General features: G+C 40.8%; 1 protein-coding gene across 1 annotated transcript in view; it reads left to right on the top strand.

Moving 5' to 3' along the window:
* The window catches only part of LOC135075473 (protein halfway), a 32,518-nt gene extending 11,994 nt beyond the window's left edge, over positions 1 to 20,524 (top strand). Inside the window, exons 2-13 of the mRNA XM_063969912.1 lie at positions 7,469 to 7,561; positions 8,082 to 8,268; positions 11,925 to 12,050; positions 12,552 to 12,880; positions 13,317 to 13,529; positions 14,044 to 14,236; positions 15,289 to 15,458; positions 16,382 to 16,567; positions 17,163 to 17,330; positions 17,840 to 17,998; positions 18,930 to 19,034; positions 19,494 to 20,524. Coding sequence (XP_063825982.1) covers positions 7,469 to 7,561; positions 8,082 to 8,268; positions 11,925 to 12,050; positions 12,552 to 12,880; positions 13,317 to 13,529; positions 14,044 to 14,236; positions 15,289 to 15,458; positions 16,382 to 16,567; positions 17,163 to 17,330; positions 17,840 to 17,998; positions 18,930 to 19,034; positions 19,494 to 19,772 — 2,208 coding nt within the window. The 3' untranslated portion in view covers positions 19,773 to 20,524. The remainder of the gene's footprint in view (positions 1 to 7,468; positions 7,562 to 8,081; positions 8,269 to 11,924; positions 12,051 to 12,551; positions 12,881 to 13,316; positions 13,530 to 14,043; positions 14,237 to 15,288; positions 15,459 to 16,381; positions 16,568 to 17,162; positions 17,331 to 17,839; positions 17,999 to 18,929; positions 19,035 to 19,493) is intronic.
* Positions 20,525 to 21,916: the final 1,392 nt, after the last annotated feature.

Raw genomic sequence — 21,916 nt, 5'->3', positions numbered from 1 at the left:
AAACTATCACAAACTTGTCGAACTGCAAAAATAAGATTTCAAACTTTTGAAAAAAGGCAGTTTATTTATTTATTTATTTAATAACAATCTTAGCTCTAACATTACAGGTTACCCCAATAAAAAATAAAAAGTTAAAACTTTTCAAAGCAGGAATGTATGAAAATAGTAAATGGCCTCAGGTAGAGTCCATTCAGCTCGCTCGCATATACGTAACGTTTCAATTGAATTTCCTGTAATAATTCAAATGACTAATAGAGGTAACTGAGTTTTTTGCTACTTCTTGTCATCAACAAACTGGTATGTTTTCCCGAAGATTTGGAAGGACTAACTATAGCTATATAAGGGTACACTAGTAAGTTTGATATTAACTTTATCAAATTCACACTCGTCACACGTGATCACAAATGGTATTAAAGCATCTTACTTCTTACTTATTTTTACTTGTCGTTGGTCAACTTTTTACTCGTGAAAATTGTTTCCACGCATCATCAGATCATTGCCTGGAAAGTGTGATATTATCGCCATTTTCTAAAAAAAACATGCACTGCGTCCAATGTGATCTTTTAACACGTTTTACTGAAAATATAGTTCAGTCGTATGGTTAGGGCTAAGTCGTTGTAGCTGTTCTTCATGAAGGTTCCTTCCTTGATAAAAAGTCATTTACTAAAAGTAGATCTTTCTCTTGTATCAGAATAGGTATCAATTTCTTATATTATATGAAATATAGGTAGGTAGGTTTTATATGAGGCAGGTGTCAGTTTATTTTTGGCAACAACACTACTCTTGATAATCTCTATAAACCCTCAAAAGCTGGTTATCAGTCATCTGCGTAATATGAAACGTGAATTCAGAAGGACCATAATCCTAAGGATTGTCGCGTCAGCTGCAGACTCGACGTCTCGATAAGATATCAAAAAGAGAGCAAGTTAAGCAGGGTACTCATCTAGCCGAGTAGCATGTAATGTAACAGATACTGTATCAAGTGAGTACATAGGCACGAGCCCGCTGCGAGCTGCTCGCGCGTGGTTCGCAGGGAGATCGCAGCGACCTGCTGACTGGCGGTATCACTGCGAGGACAAAGGCGGCTCGCAGTAGGATCCAGGAGCTCGCAGCTAAATACGCGATGACCGTGACCGTTTGACGAGCCGTACTCACTTGAAGGTTGGACACGTTACATGCTACGTTACGTGCTACATGGCAGGTGAGTACCCTGCCTTACAAAGCTATGGACATAGTGACGCGTTGTCGATTTTACCAGGAAACATGTCAATTTATAAAGACCATTTCACGATCGTAAGGCTGCGTGTTCATCAGAGATGTGCGAGGATGCGTAGCAAGGGATGTGTTTGTAAAGAACCAATAGAATCGCTTCATTTACCTCGCCTCGGTCAGCACGGCTCTGGTGGAAACGGCTCAGTGGAGCTAGATTTTTGCGCAAAAACAGCAAGAGATGTGTGTTGAGAAGGATGTGTTGCGAGGTTTGCGCATACTGTACCACACACACATTAATGCGCATTTTCACAGCTCCACTACACATTCTCTGACGACACATTTTCCTCGCACTGCTTTGGTGGAAACCCCCACACATTTTCACAGCACAGCTAGACATCCTCGGATGAAAAATTTTCGTCGCACATCTTTAGTGGAACCGCAGCCTTACGGAGCGAAATTCAGAGAAGTTGGTAGGTGTTTACGTGCAAAAGACGGATGTTACTTTGTCTAAGAGTTAGTAAGGCTTTCTTGGAACTTGAAATAGAGCTTTAAATATTAAAAGGGCATAGCATCGAATATGGAACTTGAAGCCCATTTCATACATTGTACATGACTCCCAAGTCATAATAAAAATATATAAGAACCTTAGGACTTCGTCATCCTCAGACTTTTGATCATGCACACTATGACGTATCAGGTGCATGATTCATTCGAAATACCTTCCTTTGTGAACGTGATTTCATAAATGCAGTTGGAGAAGACAAGTGTAAAACGATTGGTTGCTTAAATATTTATTTATATCGCTTTTAAAATTCTGAACAGTTTATTTTTCTGCTACTACTACATATTATCAGTACCTACATACTTTAGGTACTATAAGAAAACACGACCCTAAATAGTTACCTAATATTCCAAAATTTGATGTGTGTATAGGAAGGTTTATTACGAGTATAAATAATACTATGATTCATAATATACGAGCCGATCCAATAAAGTACCGCTTCCCTTATTAGGTATGTAAAGTTTTTATCGGGCCCTATTTATAGCGATCTTATCAAAGCTTACAACTATTATGTACTTACTCATTTGCTCTATGAATGGTTTCTATATGGTTAGCAGATATTTATCTGTTATATGATGCTGTAAAGATATCTCAACAAATGGTCTAGAAATGATATTGAAATGTAAATGTTGTAAATTAAAACTACATGTCTTCTGATGTTTTATTTTAGAAGTTTCGTTTCCTTTTCGAAACGTAATATAAACTTACACAAGCTATGTTCATTTCTCTTACTTGCTGTTTGATGGGATATACCTTAATTCTCCCTATCTTAACTACTTAGAGAGGAATAAAGATTAACTTATTCCTTTTGGTTCATCACCTCGGTGATCAAACTCTACCAAAATTCATCAAATGCTATTCTAAATTTTGAATAAACAACTTGAAAAAGTCGAGCTGCATAAGGCGGAACTCGACCCACAGCTCTATTCGCAAAAAAAAAATATTAGGTACGATTGAATGCGATTCTATTTGTTATGCACTTACTTAAGCATCGTTTCGTAGTCGATGTTTGTTCTCGTATTGCATGCACTGTACTTAAGAGTACTTTACTTTCTTTTGCTAAGCATAACTCGAGAAACGGCTGAGAATGGACATCCAGAGTCAAAAGCATTGTCCAAGCGTAGTAGCGTGAGGCTGACCGACACGTCAGTCCTTGGGTTCAATTCTTGGAGGAAGCGGGATATTAGATAATTGGCCGAGGTCCGGTCGCGGCCGCTCTTAAACACACACGTCTGGGAAACCTATTTGGAGTTATTTTAGTCACGAGTTTTGGAAGTCTTTTTTGAACTTGTGTTTTTGTTCTATCTATCTATGTATGTACGAGGTTTGGTAGTTACTGCCCGGCGCTCTCCTTATTACTTTTAAATCAACACTTTTTTAAATGCCTTCCGGGTGTAATCCCAATGCCGGTAGACAATATCATACTTACCTATTGCATTTTGGACAATTCCTATTGGAAAAGTGGCCTATAATAAATACTCTAATTACTATACTAATAGGCTATAAAATACTGAACAGGCATTTACTAGGCAGGTATGTACCATCCTAGACTACATCTCACTTAACATCAGTTGCGATTGCGGTCAAATACTTTAATATTTATTAGTTCTGCAAAAAACAGCCACTCTATGACGAATGTTAAGAATGTTGCGATATGAAGCTAACATCATGGGAGATTACACCATTGAAGTACATTTTCTACCGATCATTCTTCTTCTTCTCAGTCGGTACACTCTTGTCAGAGTGGTCGTGGTCATCATTGTGAATCACGATGAATGATGTTCCTCGTAATAGGGCGCCATTCCTCGCGGACTGCAGCTATCCCGGTACTTTCGCTAACCGAACACTTAATTGCGGCCTTGATCTGGTCCGTCCATCTCATTGGTGATCTACCACGTGGTCTGGTGCCCTCAACTTTTCCCTGCACTACGAGACGCTCTATGGAGTCATTACTGCGCCGAGATACATGGCCGCTGAAGGTCAAAATGCGTGACTGAACCGTGGTTGATGGGCGCTGTCTGATGTACCGATCATTACCCATCGACAAATAATCATATTTCAGCCGATAGCATCGTAATATTCAGCTATAAATATAGTTAATTTACAACCGTTACACCCACTGGCTGGGTGCCTGAAATGTATTAATGTAGCGATAAATACACGGGAACAGTCTTCATTGCAAATAATGTATGTATGTCAGTTATTTTTTACCCGACTGCGCGACGCAAAGGAGTGGTAATGTGTTTATTAGTATTATGGCAAATGTGAAGTTTAATTGGTAACTCTATGTGTGTTAAAGAATGCTGTTTGTTTTCCTAACAATAAAATAAAATTAAAAACGATCGCCATAGCGGCGCGTGCAACAGCCTTTCTGCGACAGACTTAAATCCGCGGAGGTGAAAAATATTATTCTAGCCACTAAGTAGGTATTTAGTAATTTTAGGGAGCCATATAAAGTCAAATACAAAGTTTAAAGCTTCCTATGATTGGTATTTTTCGCCTAAAAAAACCTTAAGTTAAAAATTATTTAAGTTTAGTTAAAAAGATTTATTTTTAAAGTTTTTACACTGGCAACCCTGAGACACCACGCAGACCGCATGCCGCACACGTGTGGTGTTGCAATCTCATAATAATTATGTAAACCGGGTAAAGCAATAGGTATCTATCTGCACACTACATGTGTATGTTATGTGGCATTAACTTCGTTTTCCTGTAATTAACATTTTAATTCTTGTGTTGTGGGTGTTAAACTTTGTATCCACAAATCATCGTATCTCCTAGAACTAATGTTCCTTCAGTTATACCTCTGTACTCTTTCTGAGACATCCAGTTGTCTGTACTTACCTCTCAGAGAGAGTCTACCAGTAGAGATCGCTTCCTAGCAATAAGACCGCCTATAATTTGTGCCTGAATGGCAGATGTCAGTATTGGTAACATTCATTACAGTGTTATATCTTGCGGCGACTTTTTACTAGACAATCTTCTCTTGGTTAACATCCCGTGTGTGGGGGTCCTTTTCAACATGTGAACCTAACTAGTTCCTAGAATCTCTGAGTCAAAAATAAACATAGCTAAAATTATCACTTCACGGGATTTATTGCAACAATATCTATTTTAACGGTAAATAATATTTACCCTCCCGACGTTTCGGCTCGGTTGCACGAGTCATGGTCGCGGGCAGACTGAAGAGATAATTTTATAGTAAAAAATGCAACATAATAGTTTAAAATATTAAACATAGCTAATATTTATAGCCTAATCCAGGGATGGCGAACCAATGGCACGCGCCACATTATTAAGGGCACGCCACCAATCATAAAATTCACTATAAAATATAGTAAATAATGTGTTTTGGTTAAGGGCTGTTGTATATTTCCTTATTAATTAGTGCCACTGTAAAGGTCGTATCACTCGCCAGTGGCGCCACTTGTACGATACCTTTCATTGATGATAGCATTAGGTGTTATTTTCTGGCACGCCTATGACTACATGAAGCATTATTTTAGAAAAGTGGCAGGTGATACATAAAGTTTCGCCATCCTTGGCCTAATCTCATTGATAAAATTAATATTACATCTAAGTTAATATAAATAAGCAATATTTTTCACATTACACGCCGGGTTTTTTATTATCTTGCTTTATAGGCTTTCCTAAGTGTTCCCCACGAAGATCTATTCGTATATTACACTTGCTTGCTATCTACACTCGACATCAAATAAATCGCACCTCCCGCGACAAGCACTTTCAAACGTATGCATCCCCACTTCCCACCAATATTGGCACCATTTTAAAAGCCTAGTTCTAAACTTCATTTCATTAAAGGAAAGGTTTTTACCCCAAAAATGTGTCTTTAGAAGGATCCAGAGTCACTTCTTCAAAAAATATGTAGTTACGCTTGAGCCAACTTTTATGGCTATAAAACTGTTAAGTTGGGATTAATCGCTATCCATCTGTTAAATAGAAAACGTGTGATCATTATTTGGTTTTATAACCATAAAATTTGGTCTTATTGATCCCAGAGGTGAGCCCAAAGTGAGGTCTTTTTTCAAGTCACATTTATGGTATATGTTAATAATTTGTTAAGAAATTAAATGTGTTTTTCTTTAAGGATATTTATTGGGCTTTCAAATACACCAATATTGTTGGGGCACCATGATTGTGTCAGAAGAAAATCTTTAAAGTTTGCGTCGCGGAAGGTGCGGTTTATTTGATGTTGAGTGTATCTTGTCTTGTATGATTGCATGGCAACAAATCACTCATCTGTGTGTTTTCGGTTCCACCTGTTGGCGCCTGAAATAGCGCGGTTAAAGCTCTCGCGGTGGTCCGCTTCTAATACAGGGTGTTAGCAAAAAACAGAGTTTATCATTGAATGAATGTAGGTATGTACTTGTTTAGGAAAACCAGTGATATTCCTTGCTAAAATGTATGTCCAATATTTGGCACGTTTATTTTTTTGAGGATCAATGACGTCTCTTAAAATATCACCTTTTTTTCGGATAACTTAGTAAAGTAATTTAATTGTATTTTCATTAAACTCTCGTTAAAATTTTAATCTTTAAGTAAGTCACTAGGGCGGGTACTGAAAGAAAGCCGGAGTACACTGCAAAATATTTTCCGAGCAGCCGGTTGCACCCTGTATAAAGTATGTTTGTGTGAATTTTATTGCGTGAGGAATCACATATCCATTGGATTCGTATTCGTAATAAATCTGTTTAGTGAATAAAACTTCAGTATTTGTACGTATCTACCTACCCCCAACCACAGATTTCTTTTTTCAATTCGCAATCTTTAATTCGTCGCTGCTCTCCCTCCCTCAATATGTAATTTATAAAACATCATCAAAAAGTTTTGAACAAAGCATAGATATTTTTTTACTCTGGCAATGTTTGCGTTGGTCGTTTTAAAACCCACCTACCCACCAAAATACAAGTATCCAACAGTCTTTTCACACAGTTACCAAAGAAAATTGTGTATGTGATAGCCTAATTGAGAAAACATGTAAATTGACTTTCGGAGGTAGTTTTCTATTTGAAAAGAAAGCGGCGTTGAACAAGATGACGTCATAAATGCAATACTTACTTACATGGTTTCTAAGAACACGTTTTTTGTATAATTAGTGATGATTTAATAATGACCTGTTTGATTAAGCACGTCGTTAAGGTGAATTTAATTTGTGGCTCGCCGACTATGTAGGTAGCTTAAAATTACTTGCAATAGTAGCACCGTTAAAAGACACTAAAATGTAATCTAGGCTACTAATCTACCCACGTATTAAATCTTTGAATCGTCAAAGTATTTATAGCATTAACATCATAATTGCTACTAGGTAGTTATTTAATTTTTTAGCGTTAAGAGTCGCATCTCAAACTAATTTGAAAATTATAAATAACTTGAAAAAATCGAACTGCCTAAGTAGTTATTATAATAACTGCTACTAGGTAGTTATTACAAATCTAAATTAATAGTAAAGTAATAAAATAATAAAGATATAGGTGGGATAGACAGAGACTTGTGTGCAGAGAGAGCACCCCTTCCCTCGCGATATTCATGATTAATAACCCTAGATACTACAATAATATTCTCCTATCCCAGTGAAAACTGTATGAGAATCGTCTTTAATGCTTTGAACGCAACTACATAGGTACTGCTTTAAGATCATGAGTTATTGTTAAAGGTATTCTTGTTTTGTCGTAGAGCGCACTATGGGCCCTCGTTGTGTACCTGCTGCTGCATCTGCCGACCATCGAGATGAGGGTGGATGACCTGGAGCAGCCCGCGCCGAGGGAGGTAATGGATTACCTATTTTATAAATACGAAAATAATGTTAAGTTATGCCATTGGAATAATCTTTGTGCTAGTTTGTTTAATAAAAACTACGTTGTCTTTGCGAGCACACCTTTCCGCTGCTGACGTTCCCACCGCGGCTGAGGATTTCCACAATTACTGGTCCTGCGCTGATCGCGTCCAGATGCTTCCCGTGACTTTCATTAGACCGTCGATCTACCCAGTCAGAACCCACGCGACATCTCGTCAAAAATACTGCAGTGTTTCAAGCCTAAAGTCCTTGACCAATGTGTGTTGTCAGTGATGACGTAAGAAACGGAGACTTGGTCCCTTAGGATAACCCAAAGGATGATGGAGTCTGTCAGCTTGCTATGCTTAAACGGAGTTTCCCTACGTGGTCCAATCAGAAATGAGGAGATCCGTAGGAAAACCAAAGCGTCCAATGCTTGGACGAATTTACCAATGTTATTAGTAGTAAGTACCTACGTAAAGCTAATTCGTATTTTCTCTGTGCAATCGTCAGCAACCGCCTATGGCATCAACGCAGCGGCCCGAACCCGCTCACCAGCGCTACCTGAAGCTAGGCAAATGCTTCCACATGCCGCGCGACGAGTGTCCACCCCCAGGCTCCTGCAAGAAGGTCGGCGACGTCTCCGTCTTCTGCTGTGATCTGGACAGCGCGCGGCTTAAAGATGCCCTCAGCGACTCCAGTAAGTCTACATGTAGTTGAACTTGAGGAGTTCCTATTGTAAGTGCTAGGCAAATGCTTCCACATGCCGCGCGACGAGTGCCCACCTCCAGGCTCCTGCAAGAAGGTCGGCGACGTGTCCGTCTTCTGCTGTGACCTGGACAGCGCGAGATTGAAAGACGCGCTCAGCGACTCCAGTAAGTCTACATGTAGTTTAACTTGAGGAGCTCCTATTGTAAGTGCTAGGCAAGTGCTTCCACATGCCACGCGACGAGTGTCCACCCCCAGGGTCTTGCAAGAAAGTTGGCGACGTGTCCGTCTTCTGCTGTGACCTGGACAGCGCATGGCTTAGAGACGGTCTCAACGACTCCAGTAAGTCTACTTTTCTTCAACTTAAGCAAGAAGTAAGAGTATTATTATAAGTGCTAGGCAAGTGCTTCAACATGCCGCGCGACGAGTGCCCTCCACCAGGGTCCTGCAACAATTCTTATTGGAATCAGCCATTTCTACTTTACGAGATTTTCACTCGAGAAAATGATTCTTTGCTTTCTTTCGAGATGGTCTCTGATTTATCAGAAAAACACTATCTGCCGTTTTATTACTTCGATTTATTGACACTATCAAGTAGACTAAAAGCAAGTGAACGCCAGACGTGGCTAGACCTACGTTATTTTTTAAAAGGTGATAGTTTGTCATCGCTTGCTCCCAACTTATTTACTAGCTCTTAGTCTATTATTGTCTTAACTTATTTATTTTGTTCCATGTTATTCAAATTGTTGTAACCCTTTTGCATAGTAATAACAATAAACACAATAACATTGTAAGTTTGTAACAACTCCATTAATATGCGAATTGTTTCTGTCCCCGCTGCGCAGGCGACGCAAGTAAGTGATATTTCTGTCGTGGTTCTTTTATCTTTGTTTATTTCTTGTTTTTATTTTATTTTATAATGGCAATCCTAAAGTTTATAACTTTCCTATAACTAAAATAATGGCCTGACTGGGTATTTATATCATGATTTGAGAAACTATTTTAAGTTTCATCTTTAGGTAGCTAATATTTAATAAATATTAAATAGTTGGTCTTCGCTTGTATTTCTAAATATCTCTCAAAGTGTTTTAGAAATGGTTTTAGAGTAAAGTTACCTACTTAGTTTTATGCACCAACTAGAGGTGGGCGCCACGCCGGCGCGCCGCCGCCGCCGCGAATTTTTTCACGCCGCCGCCGCCGACGACCAGCTGTCGGCGCGCCGATACTGAGATTTGACCAACTATTTGCAATTTATTCCTCTCCTATACTGTACTTTCTGGATTTGTGTTTCGAACGCAGAAGAACTGGCAATATAAATTGAAAGAAAGAAAAATATTTATTTGGTACTAAATGATACACATTGACAATATAAAGCAAAAATAATAAAATTGTTGAACCAAATTGGTATCTGCTCAGTATGAGGCCATAACGTACTCGGGAGCACGTTACGGCCACTGGTATTGGTGCACAAAGCGAACTATATGTCGTTGATATACTAATAAACTGATTGAATAACTTAATAATTGATCGCGAGAGGCGCCGTTCCCTCTTGCTGTCAAGAAAAAAATCGCCGTTTTCGTCTGGCAGACAACCCACACTACTTATTGGATTATAATTTAAGCGAATCACTCACACAGAGATTGGCAAATATGTCTCGGAATGCAAATGCAAAGGGAACCACAACCTCTGGAAGGCAATAAAGTACCGCAGAATCGCTAAAATCAAGTGGCAGTGGGCGGGGCACATAGCTCGTAGAGCTGATGGCCGCTGGGGCAGGAAAGTACTCGAGTGGCGACCACGAACCGGAAGACGTGGCGTGGGCAGGCTTCCCACTAGATGGACCGATGATTTGGTGAAGGTCGCGTGAGATGCCTGGATGCGAGCGGCGCAGGACCAGTCATTGTGAAGTGGACGTCTTTCGGCTAAAACGAACAAATGAACGCTAAGAGAGATGGCTAAGCTAAAGAAATACCCAAAATAGAGCCTCGTAAAGCACCTGCATTTGTTCTGATCACCATGAACTCCATGGTCTTGACAATGATACACTGAGTGAGAACCTCGCAAGACTTAACTTTGGAAATGATCCATAAGGCTGGCAAGTCGCCTAACGAATTCTCATATCCCTCCTATCACTCAATTATTCTGTATTTGTATTGTTAAAATTATGGGAAAGGATCATTCTTGCTCGTTTATTCCCTTGCCTAAGTATGACCCATGTAATATTATTATACCCGACTAAAAATTTTGGCAGAAACCATACCAACCATAATCAGTACAATGTTTGGAAAAGAAATAATCCTGTACGGTAGCTTTCGCTGCAGCTTCAACTGGGTTTAGCATAAAGGACTACTCTATGAAATTAAAAAGTACCTTCCAGCACACTTCTACTACCTGCTGATGGAGTCTTATCTCAGTGACAGACAGTTTTAAATCAAACTCCGTGACAAAATCTTCTCTTTTTAGCTGCAGAGCTGGAGTACCCCAGGACTCTGTACATGGTCCGGTACTCTACAACATTTACCAGTAAAGTAGCCCAGATACCAGAAAGCTGCGGCCTTCCTCAAATGTAACTGTGATCTTAAAGTGACTAGACTGTTACAAAGTCAGCTAAATGCCACTAATGCTTGGCTTACCAAGTGGCGCACAGATCTGAACTATGTACCTCCAAAGAGCTCAAAAATACATGTTAAGGGTACTTTTATCAGCAAATTGGTACGCTCGCCTTTAGGAAATACACGAGAATCTGATCTCAGCCAAACCCGCTATCCAAATATCGAAGTATCTATGATCAAGAGAGCTAATTTACTAAGGTAAACCACTGATCCAGTGGCTCTACCGTGTCAAACCCCAACCAACTGCAAATCACCTGATTAGTCTTGACGACAGATACTAAAAAAGTAGATAAAAAAAAACCTAATGTATAAAGGTCAAACAAGGTCACGCCGCCGACGCCGCCGCCGCCGAAGTCAAAAAGTCGGCGCGCCGCCGCCGGCCAATTTTATATCGGCGCCCACCTCTAGCACCAACGCGTGTAAATAAATAATACTTAGGTATATCACGTATTTATCGCTGATTCGGCTGGCCTGCTGCCTTGGACTAGTTACTGATGATCTCAATAACTATGTTATTGGTCATCTCATTTTGCTAATATGACTGTAATGTGTTTAGATAAATAAAATAGATGTAGGTAGGTACTTAATTTACTATATTTGCTGGTAATAACCTGTATTTACGTAACACGAATTTCACAATGTTTACATCGCTAAATACAAAGATAGTGAAAATATCATCATCATAATTTCAGGCAATGCAATGTACAATACAAAGCCCACTGCTGTACACTACTGTACAGTACACAGCTACCCTCATAGGAATGCTCTTGATCACGATCTCCCGCCTTTTTATTTAAATCAGCCACTGCTTGTAACTTAGCATTCGCCGTTCTAAAATTATTAATTAATAATACATTAACTTAAAATTACTTAAAAACTAAAATTTAAAAATTACTAATGATAAAAACTTAATTAATTAATATTTATTTATAGTACAACATAGAAAGCTCAAGATATTTTTCTAATAACTATTTTCTCCAGATTTATAAATTTGTCTTTGACACAACTAAAGCAAAATAATGTTGTTATCTTCCAGTAACACAGAACACGACGTACCTGCACGTTCTGAATGCAAGCATCGATGAGCTCGACCTGTCACAAGCTGTGTTCCGACGCCTGGCCTCCATGGCGCTCACCGACGGAGACATCGGCAAGATCAGCGGTGAGTTACAATAACTCATTGAGGTATCAGAGAGAGGGTTAGAAGACGGCAAATGCACCCACCTTGCAAATCTGATGTCCCTATACATACTTAATGTTTCGTTTAAGCGTCGGAGCGTGGGAACCCTGCCTAAAAATCTGACTTGCTAGCTGGAACCCAGAAACTGGGTTACGCCACCCCCGTTCGTCTATTTTGGCTTATTTTACCTTTACCTTTAGATCCGACTGAAATTACTCATTTCATCGTGTTCATTGAAGCCTACAATGTCTGAAAATAAAACCCAAATTACAAGTACAAAATACGTAGCTACTTACTTACGTGTGAATCAATTCAGAATTTGAGAAAACATCGGTCACGAAGGACTAAGCTTTTATTTGCTAGGTGTTGTTTGTAAATGTGTTGATTAAACTTATTCCGAATGATTGCACTTGGGAAGTCGCAGGATGCAAACAGCTCAGAGTCTTCTAAAGTCTGACGATGATGATATTGATGCGTTTTCAGGCCAGTTCCCCAAGCACTCGCCGATAGCCTGCCTAAACATCTCCAGCAACAACCTGACGACGGCCAAGCTGCCGTCGCTGCAGCGGCCCTTCGCCTACCTCTACAACCTGACCGTGCTCGACGCCTCCGCCAACGACCTCACCGAGTTCCCGCTCAGCCTCGTGCACAGCAACAAGAAGATATCCGTGGATCTGTCAGGTGAGCTCCGCGTGAGGGACTGGTGGTACTGCGGCATCAGCAAGCGTCTTGCCTCCGAGGTTGTTCTTGCTGGAAGCAGAGGATGTAGGCATGAGCCGTCAGGTAAATGCTACAGGTACAAAAATCTGATGGTCAGCGGGGCTGGTCCACTACTGGACTGTTCCAGTGGCGGCATTGAATCGCGCCTGATGTAGATGCTAGTATGATAGGACATTCCTGGTCGAATCAGGGGACATATGTCCAGAACTGCGGCTGTCATTAGCAGATTGCACTCCACCGCGTTACACTTCTTGACTCTTCAGATTCTTTTACTCTTCTTTCATGTCCACCTCTCCTTCTACCTCTACCTTCGCACTCACAGCTTTCAGCATAACCCAGGGGTCGACTGGCTGAGAATGCTCAAATAGCATTAAGTCCACCTTTTGTACTATTTTATTGTGCAATAAAGTTTTATAATAACAACAATGTCCCTATGACTCGAGTTCCTATTATGACGTGACGGTCTCTCGTCATCTGTGGCTGCACATCACTAAACAGATAACAGGTAAATTTGCGTAACGCCTCAAGTATGATAGGACTATCAAGTTCCCCAAGCCCTCGTGCCTAAACATCTCCAGCAACAACCTGACGACGGCCAAGCTGCCGTCGCTGCAGCGGCCCTTCGCCTACCTCTACAACCTGACCGTGCTCGACGCCTCCGCCAACGACCTCACCGAGTTCCCGCTCAGCCTCGTGCACAGCAACAAGAAGATATCCGTGGATCTGTCAGGTGAGCTTCAAGTGAGAGTCTGGTGGTACTGCGGCACCAGCGAGCGTCTTGCCTCCGAGATTGTTCTTGCTGGAGGCAGGGGATGAAGGCATGAGCCGTCAGGTAAATGCCACAGGTTCAAAAACCTGATGGTCAGCGGGGCTGGTCCACTACAGACTGGACTGTTCCAGTAGCGACATCGAATCCCGCCTGATATAGATGCTAGTATGATAGGACATTCCCTCACCTTCCTATGACAAAACCGACGTAACGGTTATACCAGGTCAATCAGGGATATATGCCCAGGACTGCGGCTGCTATTGGCAGTTTGCATTCCACCGCGCCGCATTTATTGACTCTGGATTCTTTACTCTTCCTCCGTTTTCCTATGACTCGAGTTCCTATTATGACGTGACGTGTCTCTCGCCATCTGTGGCTACAAATCACAAAACAGGTGACATACTATGACGCTGGACAGCTCAAATAGGCACCTCTTCTCTTAAGACACCTGTGAGCAAACTCCTGCAGCCGCCTGCAGTATGACAGGACTATCAGTTCCCCGAGCCCTCGTGCCTGAACATCTCCAGCAACAACCTGACGACGGCCAAGCTGCCGTCGCTGCAGCGGCCCTTCGCCTACCTCTACAACCTGACCGTGCTCGACGCCTCCGCCAACGACCTCACCGAGTTCCCGCTCAGCCTCGTGCACAGCAACAAGAAGATATCCGTGGACCTGTCAGGTAAGCTCCAGGTTCTGCAAGACCAGCTATAGTCTGATCTACGAGCACGTAGAATTTTGTCCAATGACCCCAAGTTACCCATCCTTATCGCTCGCGCGTAATTATGTTGCTATCGCACTCGCACACTCACTGCGGGCGCCCGTCGCACAGTCGCGACAGCAATATAATTACGCGCGAGCGATAAGGATGGGTAGCTTGCGGTCATTGGACAAAATTCTACGTGCTCACAGACCGGGCTTTAAAGTCTTGCTTCTAAGACTCTTCTCGTCGGAGGAAGAGTTAGAATGCGGGCAGCCTGTCAGGTAAATGGCATACGTTCGAACATCTGATGGCCAGCCGCGCTGGTCCAATACCTGGACTGTCGCCATCGCGGAATCGAATCCCGCTTGATGTAGATGCTAGTATGATAGGACATTCCTTTCACCTTCCCATGGCCATACCAAGCTTACGATTATTTGGCTGAATCACGGGATATGCGCAGAACTGCGGCTGCCTTGAGCATTTTCAGTCGACCTCGCCACTCTCTTTTACTCCCTACAAATTCGTTACTCTTCTTCCCTGTACCTATCACGTGAATCTCCTCATCTGGGGCTGCACAAGAAGATCTCCGTGGATCTATCAGGTAACTAGGCTGCTAGGTGTTGAAGAAGTCCAAGACTTATGCCGGATATTCGTATCTTCACCACTGACGGCCACGGCACGGGCTCTGACAAAATATCGCGGAGGTTTTAGTGGGTATACCCCATCCTTTTCAGACTGGAGCAGTGCTAGGAGAGTCACACAACACCCTGCCCCTTGGCAGTGGTGTCGATGCGCAAAACATATTCTCCGAATCAAAAATAGTCGTCGATATGCTTACTGGACTGCTATGATTGCGGGTAGAATCCCGCCGGAGACAAATGTTACAGTAATAAGAGGGGCATTTTTATGTTTGTTCACACCCTTTTATAAAAAGTAGTAACCTTTAACATTCCCTCACTCGTTTTAACCACTATAAAAGCCACTTAAAATTCTTTCTGTGATGCTAATATCTGTCATATCTTCCTTTCCAGGCAACAACTACCTCCCATGCAAGCACTTCCAGCGCGCTATGGACGCCAACAACAGCTCGCTGGTGACGTTCCTGCACTACAACCAGACCTTCTGCGCGCTCGACCTGCAGTTCAACTGGTTCAAGGACGTGCAGGTCGTGCAGATCGACCACCTCAAGATACAGAAAGAGGTATAGGCTGATGACTACCTAGTGTTGTATTTTGAGACGCATTTGAAAATAGTTACAACAAACCGTTAAGGTACAACACATACTCCTCATTCCCACTGCGCTGCAACTTTTCCCTCTCAAGAAAAGCTACATCATAGCGTGCCAGCTTCATTAACAGTTTATTCCAGGGAAAAAAATATTAAATTTTTGATCCGCAACGAAATAAGGGTTTATTTAATGATTGGTGGATTTTGACATATCTGTCAATGTCATGTCAAAATCCACCAATCATGCAGCATTTGGACCTCCCGTCTACGTATTGCCATCTGGCGGATTTTTCAATCGCGAAAACCCTCTTTGCGGACCAGTTGTCGCCACTGGCGAAGTGGTCCTGTCACTTGCTTGTGGCTAAGACGGTGGCGCCAACTGGTGATTGTTAGGAGAACTATTTGCAATCACCAGGCGGGCTAGGATGCGCGCCGTGATAATATCATATCGATGATTTTACACGTCAAAATGGATGGGATTATTTATCTCGTAAATTCGATTTAATGACTCTTATCAAGGCGTGCACTAGGCCTACAGGTTCTATCACTCGCTCGTCGCAATGAGGGCTATCGTTTTTATACTTAACAGTTGGCACCCCTGGCGATTGACAGGACCTTAATCTACAGTGGCGCCATCTTGATAAGTGCAAATGCGACCTCCTACCACTTTAGCGCTCATCAGTCGGCGCCACTGTCTTCGCTACTAGCAAGTGACAGGACTTTACTCTGCAGTGGCGCCAACTGGTGAGCGCTAAAACGATAGCCCTCATTGATATTGTCGAATTAGCCATCTTCAGGCGCACCAGCGCCGCCAAGTCAGTTAGTAGTCGCCATGGCCGGAATCCATCAAATTGTTGAGTAGTGGCTAATAAAGAACATTATATCTTGAATCAACAGCTGAACGCGAACTGCCGCAAGATCAAGCCAGCAGAGAGCAACTGTAGTTGCGTGTTCGAGCGCCTGGAGCTCATGGGCGACGAGGTCACCAACCTGGTGGCCGTGGACTGCTCGCAGCGACACCTCACCGAGATGCCCACGAATCTACCGCCCAATACTGTGAAACTCAACGTGTCTTATAACAATGTGAGTCCAGCAGTAGACTAAGGGTGTTGCACCATCTCCCTTTGACTATAAAAAATCTGTCGAAACTCCATACAAAAACTGTTGTAAAGCCTGGTCCGTGAGCACGTAGAATCCCGTCCAATGACCCCAAGCTACCCATCCTTATCGCTCGCACGTAATTATGTTGCTGTCGCGCTCGCACACTCACTGCGGGCGCGCTTCGCACAGTCGCGACAGCAATATAATTACGCGCGAGCGATAAGGATGGGTAGCTTGGGACCAGGCTTTAGTTAAAGTAAACAAAGTGCAACTCAGCCTAACTGCCGTGAGAATAAGCCGGTCGAAAGCAACTTTTTTTACCCACAACGATGAAGCTCTTCGCTTACATCACACCTGATAAAAAGTGATGATCAGACTGAAGGTCCTGTCACATAAAAAAAGGTGAAAGCGAGCTTCACCCGGAATCTCTCTCCTGGAACAGACTTAGGTAAGATGATGGTAGCTAGCCACATGGGTTTAGAACAGCCCTACGCTACCACCAACCAGACTGAGCAGAAAATTTAGGCCCCACTGGGATTCGAGTCCGAGACCTCTGGGTCTGAAGTCATACACCTAGACTACAAAGCCAGCCGAGAGCAACTGCAGCTGCGTGTTCGAGCGCCTGGAGCTCATGGGCGACGAGGTCACCAACCTGGTGGCCGTGGACTGCTCGCAGCGACACCTCACCGAGATGCCCACCAATCTGCCGCCCAATACTGTGAAGCTTAATGTGTCTTATAACAATGTAAGTGGCTCAGCTTTGACACGTCTAAGAAAAAATGTTTTTAGTGAAAGAAACAATAAAATCTTTGGCACCAGTATTTAAAAACATATAGGTACATAAAACCATGAACTGTAGTCACGTCAGTGACTATGTAGACTGCTGTATTGAACCCCATTGAATCCGGCAGAATCGGACCTCACTCACTTTTCCCTTAAATGTCCAAAGAGGCAACTATTGGAGAAATGTTTAATCATCAGGCCTTCCTAAACCATCTGGCCAGTTTGGGGAGTAAATGCCAAAACCTACATTTGCCTTAAAAAATTAGAGAATGACGTCTTGCTGTGGAGACTATGAATGATGATATCCGTTGCATATTACAAACTTTAATTAAGTATTTTTTTGGGACTAGATGGCGCCCTACAATACAAACTTTGCTTAGTTCAGGACTAAATTGTGCTATTATCCGCACTTAGCCCTCTGATGAACCATTATGCGAGGATATCAATTTATTTATGTTTATAATTCTCCAGATAACGTCGCTACAAGCAGTGGGCGACGACCCGACCTACGAGCACCTACGCCAGTTGTTCGCCGACTATAATGACGTCAGCAACATCATCGCGCTCGAGGGCACCAAGTTCATAGACAACTTCATGCTCTTCTCCATCGGCCACAACAAGCTCAAGACTGTAAGTGACCTTATGTCTGTAGCGTAAGGCTCAATATCGCCTGCGTCAGCTGTTTAACTACAATGACGTCAGCAACATCATCGCGCTCGAGGGCACCAAGTTCATAGACAACTTCATGCTCTTCTCCATCGGCCACAACAAGCTCAAGACGGTAAGCGACTTTATGTCTGTAGCGTAAGGCTCAATATCACCTGCGTCAGCTGTTTAACTACAATGACGTCAGCAACATCATCGCGCTCGAGGGCACCAAGTTCATAGACAACTTCATGCTCTTCTCCATCGGCCACAACAAGCTCAAGACGGTAAGCGACCTTATGTCTGTAGTGTAAGGCTCAATATTGCTTGCGTCAGCTGTTTAACTACAATGACGTCAGCAACATCATCGCGCTCGAGGGCACCAAGTTCATAGACAACTTCATGCTCTTCTCCATCGGCCACAACAAGCTCAAGACGGTAAGCGACCTTATGTCTGTAGGGTAAGGCTCAATATCGCAGCACCCGCGCCAGCTGTTCGCCGTCCACAATGACGTCATTATTTGTAGCGTAAGGCTCAGTATTCATTGAGAGTGACTATCTTGGTAGCAGATAGTGTTTTACAAGGAACTAGGTTCTACCAGCGGCTGAATTTTTGAAGTCATAGAAAAACTTTGTCCTTTTCAAAAAGCAATATAAAACTCTCGTTTTTCCTTGATTCAAAATCAAATATCCATACCATGTTTAATGCTTTATGCGTGAAATTTTTGACTTAGTTTCACATCAGGGATGTTATGGATATCTGTAACCGTAACCGAAACTATCGGATATCCGAAATAAAAAAATATCCGTAACCAAAACCGGTATAATAATATTCCTATATCCGTAACTGTATCCATAACCGAAACTACATATCCATAACATCCCTATTTCACATACATAATTATTTCTATTTCAGATACACACATACGTGCTGTCGAATAGATTCGGCACGACGGGGCCGAAATTGTCCATAGCTGGGAACAAAATCGTCTGCGACTGTAACGCGGAAAAGATGATCAAGGTAAATTAACAAAAATCGTAAATGATATTCATAGAGCGAGCAAAAGAATTCGCACTCCTATAACAATTTTACAACGGCCGAGTACTTACTTGTTTTAAAAAATTATCTCACAAGATACTATCTACCTCAATTCTTTCTATACGCCACGCTATCCAGTTTCCCGCTCTGCTTTAATTAATATACACTTACCTACTAGTCTTTTACACGCCCGTATTCACAAACATTACTATGAGGTCTCACAGTGCGCATGGACGCACAGGGTGACACATGAAACAATCACAAAGCTCTATTCAACGCGGTGCGTTCGATTTGTTGCTTCACATAAGCAAGCATCGTTTGTGAATACGGGCGTCAAAATAATGATTTTCTAATAACAGTCTCTTTCACTAACGTCAGCATCCCAAATTAAATGGGAGCCACTTTAATTCATATATTGATGAAATTACCTTTATTTTCCAGCCCTGGCTCCAAGAGAACTTCAAAAACATACCCGACTACAAAAACCTGGAGTGCCAAGACAATCTGGGCCCTGTGGTCGACTTAGTAGAGTCGAAAGTGTGTCACACGCCGCGTGACTGGACGGACTATATCTACTACATCATAGGCTTGGAGGTTTTAGTGCTGGTTTTGTTGATAAGTAAGGTTTCTTACGACTACTGGATCTTTAAAACAGCTGGATATCTGCCTTGGCCAGCCAATAAGATGCCAAGGCTGCCGTGTGATTGGCTATGCGAGTGAGTCAGTGGTATTTTGGAAAGTAAACAAATGACTATTGGTGTGAATTCACAAGCATATCAAATGTAACATGTTGACCTTGAGGTGGTTCGTATTACTGACTTAATAAGAGCGACTATTGAAGTGTAATTATTACGCTTGATGTGCATGTCAAGATATAATCTTTTGAGATGGCTGTTCTGTCTTGGACAGAGGCTAGATGGATTTTTTACATATTATACAAAGACGTTTAGTAAACAGGTTATAACTATGTACAGTCAGCATCAAACAGTTAGTACCAAAGTAGAAAGTACCCAAAGTAGCCAATAAGTCCGCAACACGTCTTTGTTATTGGAATAAGGTTCACTTTGGGTGTCACGAACTGTTTGACGCTGACTGTCCCTATTATAAAATAGTTATTAAGAAAAAATAAATGTTGATTGGTACATATTTTTATATGGATAAATTAATGAGTTAATTATTATATGTTTTATAAGTATGTTATATGTTAGTGGTAGTAGGAATAAATCAATATAAATACTTATTTGTTTAATAACAAAATGAATTATTTGAATGAATGAAATAAATATAAGAAACTAAGATCTCTTTCATATCGATTTTGTTATAAGACTATGAATGTTGCAAATAAATAAACAAAAAGTAATTAAAAAATAGAATCTCCATTTAATTATTGTCTCGGTTTGTTTAGAAATGAGTCTTGAATTTTGATAGAAAAACTTATAAATTAATATTATATTGGGAATTATGGTAATATTATTATACAGTGTGAGTCACGTTAAAGTGTACATATGAAAATAGATGAAACTAGACCTATTTTTATCGACAAAAAAGAGGTCAAAAAATTTTTTTATTTTTTTTTTATTTTTTATAGAATTTTTTTTCTTCCAATTACTTATTGTAAAGAAAACGTAATAACTTTGAAACTAAGCGGTATATCGTGATAAAATAAAAACAGTAATAATGCTAAATAACAGGCGATACTAAAAAATACATAAAATACACAAAGAAGGCAAACAAATAAATAAAAATGATATTTTTTGAAAAAAATCTGCTTTTAAATTCGTGTTTTTTTGGTTATTTGATAAATTTCTCCAAAAAATGCCCCTATAACCGGTGGTTTTTATTACTTTGTATTATTCTTTATCGTATTACCTCCGTAAAACCAAAAATCGCATGTCTCTATCCCTATCACAACGTTTGCAATGATCGTTTGAACTAAGCCTCTCCGGGCGCGCCATTTAACGCTTCGTTAACAACGAAACTGAAAATGGCTCTAGATTTGTAATTTTGATAAAAACAAGTTAGATTTCAAATAAAAACAAAAGATTTCGAAGTAAAATAAGCATTTTAGTTAAAATTAAAATTGTCTCTACCTGTAGCGGAGAATAATGTTGTGGCAGGCCTTTGTTCAAACGATCATAGCAAATGTTGTGATAGAGATAGAGACATGCGATTTTTGGTTTTACAAAGATAATACGATAGAGAATAATACAAAGTAATAAAAACCACCTATTATAGGGGCATTTTTTGGAGAAATTTTTCAAATAACCAAAAAAACGCGAATTTTTTTTTCAAAAAGTATCTTTTTTTATTCTTTGTTGGCATTTTTTGTGTATTTTATGTATTTTTTTAGTATCGCCTGTTATTTAGAATTATTACTGTTTTTATTTTATCAGGATATACCTCTTAGTTTAAAAGTTATTACGTTTTCTTTACAATAAGTAATTGGAAGAAAAAAAAATCTATAAAAAAATAAAAAAAAATCTCAAAAAATTTTTGACCTCTTTTTTGTCGATAAAAATAGGTCTAGTTTCATCTATTTTCATATGTACACTTTAACGTGACTCACACTGTAGAAAGCATTCTTTTACTTGTATGAAATACTGTGTGAGAGGATGAATTTATTCATTGAGTTATTCTGGTGTTTTATTATGGGCAGAATGTGGTGCTAATATTTCATATCACTGAAGAAAAATGTTGAACGACACTTGTCATAATATATTATATAAATTTTTATCATTTACTTTTTAGTTAGCACCATCAAAGCTTAAAATCTAATTTAATCTAGGCTGCTATGAGGCTGAACTTTAGCTAAAGCTGATTTAGGTAATTAAGAAATTGTACATAAGTAAAACTTATATTCTTCA

The sequence above is a fragment of the Ostrinia nubilalis genome, chromosome 10, assembly GCF_963855985.1.
Source record: "Ostrinia nubilalis chromosome 10, ilOstNubi1.1, whole genome shotgun sequence".
In the NCBI taxonomy this organism is placed as follows: Eukaryota; Metazoa; Arthropoda; class Insecta; order Lepidoptera; family Crambidae; genus Ostrinia; species Ostrinia nubilalis.
The sequence above is the reverse complement of the archived record's forward strand: the minus strand, read 5'-3'. Positions and strand labels throughout refer to the sequence as shown.